The following is a 13,069-nucleotide window of genomic DNA, read 5'->3' as shown; positions in this document are numbered from 1 at the left end:
ACAGTATGGAGCTTCCTTAAAAAACTAAAAATAGAACTACCATACGACCCAGCAATCCCACTACTGGGCATATACCCTGAGAAAACCTTAATTCAAAAAGAGTCATGTACCACAATGTTCACTGCAGCTCTATTTTCAATAGCCAGGACATGGAAGCAACCTAAGTGTCCATCGACAGATGAATGGATAAAGAAGATGTGGCACATATCTACAATGGAATATTACTCAGCCATAAAAAGAAACGAAATTGAGTTATTTGTAGTGAGGTGGATGGACCTATAGTCTGTAATACAAGAAAGAAGTCAGTCAGAAAGAGAAAAACAAATACCATATGCTAACACATATACATGGAATCTAAAAAAAAAAAAAAATGGTCATGAAGAACCTAGGGGCAAGACAGGAATAAAGACATAGACCTACTAGAGAATGGACTTGAGGATACGGGGAGGGGGAAGGGTAAGCTGGGACAAAGTGAGAGAGTGGCATGGACATATATACACTACCAAACGTAAAATAGATAGCTAGTGGGAAGCAGCCGCATAGCACAGGGAGATCAGCTCAGTGCTTTGTGACCACCTAGAGGGGTGGGATAGGGAAGGCGGGAGGGAGGGAGATGCAAGAGGGAAGAGATATGGGGACATATGTATAGATATAACTGATACACTTTGTTATAAAGCAGAAACTAACATACCATTGTAAAGCAATTGTACTCCAATAAAGATGTTAAAAAAAAGGGAGTTATACAGCAGAAACTAACACAACATTGTAAAGCAATTATACTCCAATAAAGATACTAAAAAAGAGGGGCTTCCCTGGTGGCGCAGTGGTTGAGAATCTGCCTGCTAATGCAGGGGACACGGGTTCGAGCCCTGGTCTGGGAGGATCCCACATGCCGCGGAGCGGCTGGGCCCGTGAGCCACAACTACTGAGCCTGCGCGTCTGGAGCCTGTGCCCCGCAACGGGAGGGGCCGCGATGGTGAAAGGCCCGCGCACCGCGATGAAGAGCGGTCCCCGCACCGCAATGAAGAGTGGCCCCCACTTGCCGTAACCGGAGAAAGCCCTCACACGAACCGAAGACCCAACACAGCCAAAAATAAATAAATAAATAAATAAAGTAGCTATAAAATGTAGCCTTTAAAAAAAAAAGATACTAAAAAAGAAAAAAAAGAAAAAAGAAAAAAAAATTTTTTTTAATTTAAAAAATATGACATAAATGAACTTTCCTACGAAACAGAAACAGACTCACAGACATAGAGAACAGACTTGTGGTTGCCAAGGGGGCGGGGGTGGAGGAGGAAAGGATTGGGAGTTTGGGATTAGCAGATGTAAAATATTATAGAGAGAATGGATAAACAACAAGGTCCTACTGTAATAGCACAGGGAACTATATTCAATATCTTGTGATAAACCGTAACGGAAAAGAATATGAAAAAGAATGTATATATATGTGTAACTGAATCACTTTGCTGCTCAGCAGAAATTAACCCAACATTGTAAAACAACTATACTTCAATAAAATAAATTTAAAAAAATAAAAGAAAGAGTTGTCAGCATGCTGTGCATTTCACCCTGCCATAGGGTAGGGGCAAGCTGCTTCCTCTTTACTTCAAGCCACATGAGGGACACTCCTAAAAAAGCATCTGAGATCTGGGCCTATAGTTTAGGAATATGAAAGTACATAAGGACTGGACATGTGCCTAAAGAAGTACCAAAAGCAAGAGGCTATGGTTACATCAGGGAAAGGCAGCAGAACTAAAAGATTTGGGAGTAAACTTCACTCCCAATGGTGAGGAAGAGCAAGGAGGAGTTTTCCCCATGGGCTAAGTGGACCATCAGGAGAGCAGAACTAGTTCATTTTAAAAGGAATTCTATTAACACACACACACTACTATATATAAAATGGATAATCAACAAGGACCTACTGTATAGCACAGGGAACTCTACTCAATATCTTGTACTAATAATGGAATGTTCCTATAACAGAAAATAATCTGAAAAAGAATATATATATACACACACACACATATAACTGAATCACTTTGCTGTACACCTTACACTAACACAACATTGTAAATCAACTATACTTCAATTAAAAAATTACAAAAATTAAAAAAGGAATTCTATCCATGAGGGCTGCCTATAGGACACAGTGACCTTGACCTGAACAGGTGGCCTCTGTATACATAAGACCTCACAAAGCCGAGGACTAAAGAGGGAGAACTACAGTCTGAAGTCTCTGAGGAGCCTACAAAGCTCCCCGTAGGACAGTTTGCCACCAACTGAGCTTCAGGCACACAGGAGGCTGCAATGCAGGGCCCAACTACCCCCATCAAGCACAAGCTCTTTTATACCCATTAACTCACTCTCTCCCCTAAGAGGGCCTGACTCTGAAGGAATCACAAAGAGAAGCAAGCAACAGGGAAGAGATGGATCATGGAGGAATGAAGAAACTGACTATCCTCTTCCAACACATACACACACACACACACACACACACACACACACACTTCAGGTTTCCCAGAAGTCAGGCCCAAGTTGGAGAAAGGGAAAAGTCATAAATTGTACAAGAGTCTGAAGTTTTGATTTTAGATTGGACTGGAATTTGTAATACTTGAAATAAAATAATCAGGGAAAAGAGTCTGCAGGACTTTCCTGGGATTTCACCAATGAGCAAGGAAAATGAGTCAGGAGTGCAGGTTTGCAGAGGTAGCGTGGGAAAGAATAGTTTCTGCTTACACTCCACTGAGCCCAACTTGTATATCACATCTGCTATACGTGTAAGGGTAAAAAGAAATATTTAAAGATAAAAACATTATGCCCTTGGGGGATAGAATGAAGGCATAAAGTCACTTTCTGGAGTCTGTCCATGTCTACAGACAAAATATAATCTCAGTCCCTAGTTTTATGGGCTGTGCTTTGAAATCTTGTATTTATGTGCTAAGTTTCTCTTCCCCTGCAGAGACGGTGTCATTGTTTGTTTAAACAATAAGTTTGGTACGAAATGGTAAATATGTTAAACCACACTTTTGCTAGGGATCACTGACTATAAAGTTGGACAGATGACCACAACACTCTAAAATTCTGGTGAAAAAAATGTTCTGTTAGAAGGGGAGACAACAGAGACATCTATAATTTAGACCAGTAGTTTCCAGTTATTTTGACTGTGAGGACCTCTTTTAATGTCGTACCTGTAACTGATTGTTTATTCAATCTAGAAATGATGCTTAATGAACTAAACTGGACTATTATTTTTAGAGGTTAAAAAAAACTTGCCCATTGTTATTCCATTTGACTTAGTTCTGATTCTTTCTCTTTCTTCCTTCCTTCCTCCCTCTCTTCCTTCCTCACTCCCTCTCTCCCTTCTTTCCTTCCTTCCTTCTTTCCTTCCTTTCCTTCTTCCTTCCTTCCTTTCTTTTGTCCTCTCTCCCTCCTTCCCTCCCTTTCTTTCTTGTTTTTCTCCCCTTCAAAATTTTTATGGGTTTAGAGTGCAGGCAGACTTCTAATTATTCTTTTTTAAAAGATGTGGTTATGTGGTGAATATGTAGAAAATGATGAAAATATACATATACACAGACTAACTCACTCCATAAGAATCCAAGTGCAGCAGTGTTTTGTTTTGTATTATCGTTGCCATGATATAGTGTTGGATGCAGTTTGCTAGATGATTTGCCATATCCATCTGGGCTCATCATTCTCTGTTATTGACTCTGAAACACCATGGGAGCCTTTAGTAATCTAAAGAAATTTTATCTTAATAGCTACTCTCTCAAACATGAACCTTATTTCAAGACCAATGTTTATAATGAAATTCTTCAATGAGACAATCAGTATTTGATTCCCACCTCTTTCAAAGATCATTTTTGATGTAATTTGAATCATATCCCTCTACTGCTCAAACCCCTTCCAGCACACCATGGCACTTGCACACCTCTATGCAGTGTCTTCTCAAGCATGCTGTTCCCAGTTATTGGTATTCTAGAAACACTGGCTTTCTCTTAGGTCTTTAAAGATAGCTAGATCTTTCCTACCTCTGCATGTGGTGTTCTCTCTGCCTGAATCGCTCCTCCCCTTGCTCTTTGCATGGCTGGCTCCTTCTCATACTTTAAGTCTATTAAATGTTACCTCCCCAGAAAGGACTTCCTTGACCATCCCATTTACTTATGCATCCCCTGCTCTACTAATCTCCACTGCAGTACCCTGTTTGATTCTTTCATGACAGCGCAATTTGTTAGTACATGCCATACTCTCTTCTTAACCTGTTTATGAAGTGTCTCTCACACTAGGCTGTAAGCTCCTTAAAGGCAGGGACCATGGCTGCACTGTTCACTCTGTACACTCAACACAGCCAGGAATCTACAGAAGCTCAAGAAACATGTACTGGAGTGGTGGGGGTGAGGGGCAGACAAAAGAAAGGAATGAGAAAGGAAGGGATTATTTGGGCATTTCTGAATCATTTGCTGCTGTTATTTCAAGCATAAAAGGGTATTCAGAATGGGGCTACCCTGGTGGATGCAGGGGACACGGGTTCGAGCCCTGGTCCAGGAAGATCCCACATGCCGCACAGCAACTAAGCCCATGCGCCACAACTACTGAGCCTGTGCACCACAACTATTGAGCCCGCGTGCCACAACTACTGAGCCCACACTCCGCAACAAGAGAAGCCACTGCAATGAGAATCCCGCGCACCGCAACGAAGAGTAGCCCCCGCTCGCCGCAACTAGAGAAAGCCCACACACAGCAACGAAGACCCAACACAGCCAAAAATAAATAAATAAATAAGGGTATACAGAATAACATAACAAATACTCATGCATCTGCCAGTTGGCTATTTGGCAAATATAGCTGAAGTCCTGTGTGTATCCCTGTCCCCCTTCCCTCCCTCCCCACTCCCCAGGGGTAATCATTCTCTTGAGTTTAGTATTTTTCATTACCATGAATATTTTTATATTTTAATCACATACGAGTAAACTACCAAAAAATATATATTTTATATAATTTTAACTCTGTATGAATAATATCATTCTGCATATCATCTTTTGCAACTTGTTCTCAAAAATTAAAAAACTGCTTTGCAAACTACTTTCCTTAAAAAAAAGACGAGAAATTTTATTTAAAGGGTAAACACAATGTTCTTACCACAAAATTAGTTTAGTCAATAACATAATGTAATGTTTATCCTTTTAGAAAGAAAGAGTAATGAAGTTAACATGAAGAAAAAAAGTAAATTCTTTAAAATGTGGTAGAGAGCATTCTTATTGCTAAGTGTGTATAATTAATAACATGCACAGAAGACACGAAGGAAAGAAGATAAAAGTTTAAATTAAATTGCTAAGGAAAATATCATTGTACTTCTAAAAGTATAGAAGGGTAGAGAATGGTCACTTTGAAAAAAAAATACTTTGAAAAAATATAGATATGTCCTTTCAGAGATTCTCTCCACCCAGTGGTACACAGGAAACACTACAGTTTTCTCAAAAAGGAATTCGTAGTGAATTGTATTGATAGCTTTTTAAACACTGCCCCCTAATGTTCATACTCAGCTTCTTCTGAAATGACAAGAGGACCGTGCTAATAGAAATAATCAGGTCCTTCCTCCCTTGTGATCAGTGTAGCATTTTTGTCCTGTAGACCAGGTTTCACAGACTGAGGCAATCTCAGCCACACAACGGTCAGAATGCATTAGAGTAAACTCCCAACCACTCCAAGGTTACTCTCATCAGCAGTAAGGCCAACATGTGAGTGAGAACAGACTATTTGGGCTTGGAAAGCACTGACAAGACATCAATACCACTGGGAAACATCAGGAAAGTCTAGGATCCCCATAATAACATGTGCAACTTTAGACTGATCTAATCAGTTTCATTAAAAAAAAACAAACAAACATTGATTACCAAGAATATCAAACTTCTAAAAAAAGAGAGATGGCCCTTGCTTTATATACACACAAACTCATGACTCACAAATGACGGCTGCTTCCAAAAGAATCCGCTGAAATTTAGACTCCCTGATGAGCAACTCTGCTCATGACTCCCACAGCTGCCAATATGATCCACAACAAATGAAAGAGAATAACAAAAATATATATTCTCAAGGAGACCTGTTCAGTGTCTTGTAATCACAAAGTCCATGTCATCACTTAACAATGATACATGTCTAAACAGAGAAAGCGTAGAAGCACTTAATACCAAGTCAAGAAGCCTGAATTTTAAACCCATTTGCCGTTAAATAGCTGTGTGACCTTAGGTCCCTTAGCTGTTCTGGGTCTGTTTCCTTATCAGGAAATAAAGGAGAGAGAGCTGTGTGAATGTTTTTCTAACCATTGTCAGGAGGTGGGGATACACAGGAGTATAGAATAAAGAGGGCTGCTTTTTCAGACTACACATGCCTCTCCCCATCACCCCTTCATGCCCCATCCCTATTACCGAAAAGCATATGATACTTCCATTTTCCCCTTAGCTGAGAACTACTGGATTATATAATCTATCTCTAAGGGACTTTGCCAGACTAAAATGTTAGTACAGGATCTGAGAACTGGAAGAAAACTTATGAGATTCTCCAGTCACAAGACAAGGCCCAGAAGAACTTTTGATTCTAACTGTAGTTAGATACAGATGTGAAACTTTGGGAAAGTGTGAGGCTTCCCAAGTGGATTAGCATTTCATTTAGCTGGGTAATGTGATGAAATACATTATTATTCCCAATCTTCACCCTTCCCGGATCCCATGCCCTTTTCCATGCGACTTTGTAGTTCCTGCCACTAGAGTATTATATTTAACCACCTCTTGGTATTAGGCTTGGCCATATGACTTGCCTTGACCAAATGAATACTAGCAGATGTGATGTGAGCAGAGAGAGGCTTTAAACGTGCTTGTGAGATTAAGTTTGTTCTCTTGTGCTCTTGCCTTTCACTATGAGGAGAACACGTACTTGGTAGCCACTGGTCCAAGGAGTGTAAGACACGTGCAGAGCAGACCTGCAACTTGGAGCCAAACCTAATGAGTCTAGATCAGTTGAATCCCAGCCAATCCACATTTACGACAATGAGAAATAAATACTTACTGTCATGTAAGATTTTGCATTTGTTAGCTATGTAGAATTTTTATGGTTATAGGGTAATTCAGAAGAGTTCACCTATTTTAATATTTTAGACCTCAACATTTCCATTAGATTGTGAGATTTTAAGGAAAAATCTCTCCCTCTCTCACACACATATAAGTATTCGATACACAGACACAAAAACAAAAGTGTGATTACAGATCTATATAATAGTACACCTGAAAAAGAGTCAGGTCTAGTGGCAAAGATCTACTATGTACAGAACCTATCTCTCGTGCTGCTCAGTAGAGAAGTTAATGATCGCTGGGCTCTTTAATCTAAATCTAAAATAATAACAATTGTCCAAATATTGCAATTATAGCTTATTTTATATGAAAATACCACCACACAGACAATTACACCATGAAAAGCACTATTTATACTAAAGTAATGTGTCACAGTCAAAGTATTATAATATCTCAATTAACCTTAATGCACAGAAATAGGAGTATTTTGGTTCTCATAATTTTACAACTAACAAACATTTTTAAGATAACATTTTTGTGGCTTTTATAGTAAAACAAGATTTTCAGATACCTATTTTGAGATAAATTTACTGAAATATAAGGAGAAAAGTTTTTGTTTGGTTCCCTTTTAAAATATTTTTTAAATGTACCAGTTCCCTTACTGCCTTAGGAAAAAACCTAAGGCATAGGGACCTAATGAAAATAAGTGAATATTTACTTCATGGTACAGACACTTTTGGTATCTTAAAGCAATGATCATTACGTTAATGCTATGGACGAACTACATAAGAAATAACAGATGAGGCCAACTATGCCCTAACCCCAGGCTATCCTCTGAAAGTTTCTTTGGAAAATGTAAACATAACGTTTACCACTTACAATTATTTCTGAAAAGTAGAATGCAAAAAAAAAAAAATGGCAGCTATTAAAAACTCTTTAGGCAAGTTCTGATTATTCATTCATTGAGGTAAGAAACTCCCTACCATGTGCTCTATACTGTGTGCTGAACAAGAGCCTGCAGGATAGTGGGGGAGACAGACAAGTAAAGAGTAAAATATGATAGACAACAGCCAACCCAATCTTCAGGGATCGAGAGAAAAAGTCTGCACAGAAGCAATGACATCCAAGGTGAGATCTAAAGGACAAAGACAGAGTCACCGGGTGTGGCAGGGGATTAGTGTTCCAAGCAATGGGAACATCGTGTGTAAAGGCTCTGCCGTGAGAGCAAGTGTGGTGCATTTAGGAGATGCGAGTAATTCAGGTCCAACGTGCTTTATGCTTTATGCTTTTCTGCTTAAACTGTCTATGAAAATAAACCCTTTCCTCACTTCGCCTCTGGGCTCTCCTCCCACCTCACGACGATTCCTTCACGACTTCCTTCACTGCGTCATCATCATCTCCTAAACATCTACTCGTGGGAGTGCATCAGGCTCAGCCACTCAGACTCTCCTTTTTCTATCTACACTCACTCTGTAAAAGATCAAATACAGGCTTCAAATACCATTATTTGCTCATAACTATAAAATTTTACATCTCCTGACTCTTAGATCCAAGCCCTTACTCTACATTTCAAGCTAGACTTGGACTTGACATTCCAAGTCCAACGTGATGTTCTCCCTCCCAAAGCTTCTTTCCACAGTCCTCCTCGACTCTGTAAACAGCAATTCTTCTAATCGCTCAGGCCCAGACCCTAGAGTCATCCTTAACTCTAGTCTTTCTCTGATACTCACATCTCATCTATCTGCAAACTTTACCCCCTTTTCTCGAAAACATTTAGAATTCTATCACTCTTTAACTACCTCGACCACTGCTACCCTAATTCAAGCCCCCATCATCTCTAGCCTGGACTATTTCAATAGCTTCGTAATTGTTCTCCCACTACCCTTGTCCTCGACAGTCTATTCTTAACACAGTAGCTAGAGTGATCCTTTTAAAAATATGTCAGGTCGCATCATTCCTCTGCTTAAAACTCTCCATTAGCTTACAATCTTACTCGAAGTAAAAGCCTAATTCCTTAAGAGCAGCCCACAAGCCCTTACTAACCATCATCTTACTAACCATTATCTCCCTGATTTTCTTCCTACTACATTCCCCCTCACTCACTCTGTTTCAGTCATCCCTGCTGGTCCTCAAACAGGCCCAACACAGTCTTGCCTCAGGTCCTTTGCACTTGCTGTTTCCCTTGCCCGAAACCCTCATTGCCAATAATGATACAATTCACTCCTTTACTTCATTCAGGTCTCGGCTTAAATGTCCCCTTTATCAATGAAGCCTTGTCTCACGTCCCAGTATAAAATAGACCCTCCTCACCTCATTCCCCTTGCCCTGTTTAATTTCACTCTTTGACCTTATCACTACTGCACTCAATTACAAAAAACAAAACACAAAAGAATGTGTTTACTTATTTACTATCTATCTCCTTAACCTAGAATGTAAATCTGCTGGAGAGCATAGATATGTGTTATTCATTGCTGTATCTCAGAACCTTAGAATACTGCCTGGCAGATCATAGGCCTGCAGTAAATATTTGGTGGATGAATTAATAAAATCTGAAAATCTTATAAATTATTCTGACAAAAGCTATTAATGTAACTTTCTATTTTAAGAATAAGTTTTTAATACTGTATCCCTAATTAATAGTTAAGTGCTTATAAACTATGTAAAGATAACTAATACAATGACTTTTTTCCCTTTAGCCTAAAGACATACTTATACACACACAAACACACACACAGAGTTCACCATCAAGGGCTGAACAATCTAAAAGACTTTATAGCACTCTTTTCCTTCAGTTGGCTTTAGCACTTTTGAATATATTGAAGCGATATGTTGAGATCCTATGTTATCTTAAAGCCAATTAATATTTCACCTGTAATTCTACATAGAAGTTAATAATAGTACCTTGTCAGTATTTGTGAAATATCAATAGAAAAATTGGCAAAACTACAGGCAGACAATTCACAGAAGAAATATGAAAAATGTTCATTTAGGTTAATGTTTTTTTAGTGATTAATTTTCAACAACCTAAAATGGCTTGGCAGGCAGGGAGAGCAGAACCACATCAAGAAAACCAACACTAGCGAGAGGTTTCTTATATACAGAAAGAGACACAGAAACTGGAAAACCTCGCCACTGACGAGGGTGTGGTGCTGAAATACCTGTGATGGAACAGTAGACTATGTGAGGCGCTATCACGTCTATATCTTCATAGCCCAGCCCCATTGCAGACAATTTGCCAGGGACATAGTTTTCCACAAATACATCACAAACAGCTGCAAGCTGAAAGAAGAGGTGAAGATGAGTCAGACTTCTTAAGGGACTTCCCAGCTTTCAACAAACCCCCACACGATAGAATTCTGATTTCAGGAAACACAATTGATCCTCGCTTTGTAAAAGCTCAGAAAAATCACAGGAAAAGTAGAATTACAAAGTATTCTTAGATAAACATGAAGGCTCTGGTCAACTACTTGAGGTATGACTGCCAGTAAAACAATGGCTATTAAAATTTTCAGTTACTACCATGGTATTAAGTGGATTCTGCTTACATTAAATGTAAGAAATATCTAGGCTACATGGTCCATCTAAATATATTCTCAGAAGTTTAGGTAAAAAAATTAGAATATAAGTACATAAAATATATGAAAAATATCTTTTAACCCCTTTAAAATAAAACTAAATACAATGTCTTTACTACTCCATCCTTATTATGTAATATTCCTCATTACAACATGTACATATAGGCACTTAATACATGTAAACATGATTCTGAATTGCTTTCACACTTTCCAGATGCTTTCTTTCCAAAGAGTTTTAAATGTATTTAATGAACTATTTAAAAAAAAAAAACTGCTAAACTATAACCCAGTAAATCAGTAACTGTCAGAAACAAAACCCCAACTCTGATTCCCAGATCACTGCAACAAGCCATCGTAAACCTTAATCTTAAAATTCTTTACAAAATTTCAATTGTGACTACATATCTTTTGAAAAGTCATCACAAAAATTGTACTAGGTCATCCAGAAAAATTCATTACAGTAATTCTCAAACATATCCAAGTGCCTAATAACTATTCAATAATTTTTTAATTGCCATGTTGACATAGATATATTCTCACACATACAAACTAATATAATAGAATAAGACTCTGGACCAGGGGTGAGCAAACTTTTTTCATAAAATGTCAAAAAGTAAATATTTTAGCCTTTTCAGGCCACATACATTCCCTGTCACATGTTCTTTATTTTTCTTTAACAATCTTTTAAAATGTAAGATTCACCGTTAGTCCATGGGCTGTGCAAAAACAAACTTGATTTGGCCCACACAGTCTGCCAACCTCTGCTCTAGATGGAAAATAACTGAATTTACATAAACTTTAGAAGGAAACATGTAAATAAACTGAGTGCCTGTTTGTTATTGTGTCACCAAATTTGGAGTGTATACATGGAACTGTTTGACTTAACAAAATTTAGGGGGAGGAGATCTTAGGAGGCATCTCAGGGAAATAAGCTGTTATCCTCCAGATCTCCTGAAACAGAGGTACCAGGGGCCCAGGTGACCACCTGTCAGAAGAGGAATGATACATACATTAAGATACAGGACAGAGGGAGAAAGGTTTTCAAGTATGCACCCCGAATCTTAAGCCATACAGGCATCCTTTCCAAATTTCAGGTGCCAATTACCATTCGAGCTGCTTCTCACATGGGCAACTCTATGCAGTATGCCCCAGGCACAGCCCAAGTGGAGATGTGTTTATTTTTTGTTAATGATTCTACCAAGTGTTGCTTGGAAAATGTGGAGGGAGAATGGGTGTTAGTATAAATAAAACACAAAGCTGTTTTTTATTTACAAATGTAAACTGTAGTTACATTGTAATTTATTCCACATATTTTTCTGAGCTTCTGTCTGCTACTTAACACGGCACTCCTGCAGGCACTAAAGAAAACAAGCCACATCAAACACATCTCGATTTTTATACCAGTCATCTCTCTGCTGCGTATTCTGCATGGTGCACAGTATAGTACCTTATGCAAATGACATTTGATAAATTATTTTTAACTTTAAAACTCTGTGTGGGTTCCTCAAAAAGTTAAACACAATTAAGATATGACCCAGAGATGCCAATCCTAGGTATATACCCAAAATAATTGAAAGCACGGACTTGAACAGGTACTTGTAACCAAATGTTCATAGCAGCATTATTCACAATAGCCAAAAGGTGGAAACAACCCAAGTATCCATCAACAGACAAATATATCCATCCAGTAAAGTAGAATATTATTCAGCCATAAAAAGGAGCAAAGTTCTGATACATGCTGCAACATGGATGAACCTTGAAAACATTATGCTAAGTAAAATTAACTAGACACACACAAAAGTACAAATATTATATCATTTCACTTATATGAAATATCTAGAATAGGCAAATTCATAAAGACAGAAAGTAAATTAGATGTTATCAGAGGCTGAGGGGAGAAGGAAGTGGAGAATTATTGGTTAATGGATACAGAGTTTGTTTGGGATGATTAAACATAAAGGAAATACACAGCAGTGATGGTTACACACAATTATGAATGTAATCAATGCTACTGAACTGTAAAGTAAAAATGGTTAAAATGACATTTTATGTTATATATAGTATACCACAATTTTAAAACTTTTAACTATATAGGGTATTTGTATTTTTAGATTTCTATACCATCATAAGTCACACTTCAATTCACATAAAGTATTCAGATGGATCACAAACAAATTCACTGTTTCAATAAGACAAGAAAATAAATATAGTGAATAAGTTATATTAATAGAAAAGTATTCAGAATGTATAAACAAAAAACATTAAAAAACAATATACATGGTATTATCTCATGTTTATCGGGAAAAATGAGTATACAAGGACATAAAGAGATTTGATATGATACACTAAAATATTAATCTTTTTGCCCATGAGCAGATATTACTTGTATAACAACAGAAAAAAAAAATTTAAACTAAGAAGAGGTGTGCTCAG

At 38.0% G+C, this 13,069-nt stretch overlaps 1 protein-coding gene across 4 annotated transcripts in view; it reads right to left on the bottom strand.

Annotated features, from left to right (window-relative positions):
• The window catches only part of SUGCT (succinyl-CoA:glutarate-CoA transferase), a 796,055-nt gene that overhangs the window by 761,215 nt on the left and 21,771 nt on the right, over nucleotides 1-13,069 (bottom strand). For all 4 annotated transcript variants that reach the window (XM_057549882.1, XM_007187735.3, XM_007187736.3 and 1 more), the window contains exon 6: nucleotides 10,220-10,340. In XM_057549882.1, coding sequence (XP_057405865.1) covers nucleotides 10,220-10,340 — 121 coding nt within the window. The remainder of the gene's footprint in view (nucleotides 1-10,219; nucleotides 10,341-13,069) is intronic.

Source organism: Balaenoptera acutorostrata, chromosome 7 (genome assembly GCF_949987535.1).
Source record: "Balaenoptera acutorostrata chromosome 7, mBalAcu1.1, whole genome shotgun sequence".
Lineage (NCBI taxonomy): Eukaryota > Metazoa > Chordata > Mammalia > Artiodactyla > Balaenopteridae > Balaenoptera > Balaenoptera acutorostrata.
Note: the sequence above shows the minus strand (reverse complement) of the source record. Positions and strands in the feature narration are given on the sequence as shown.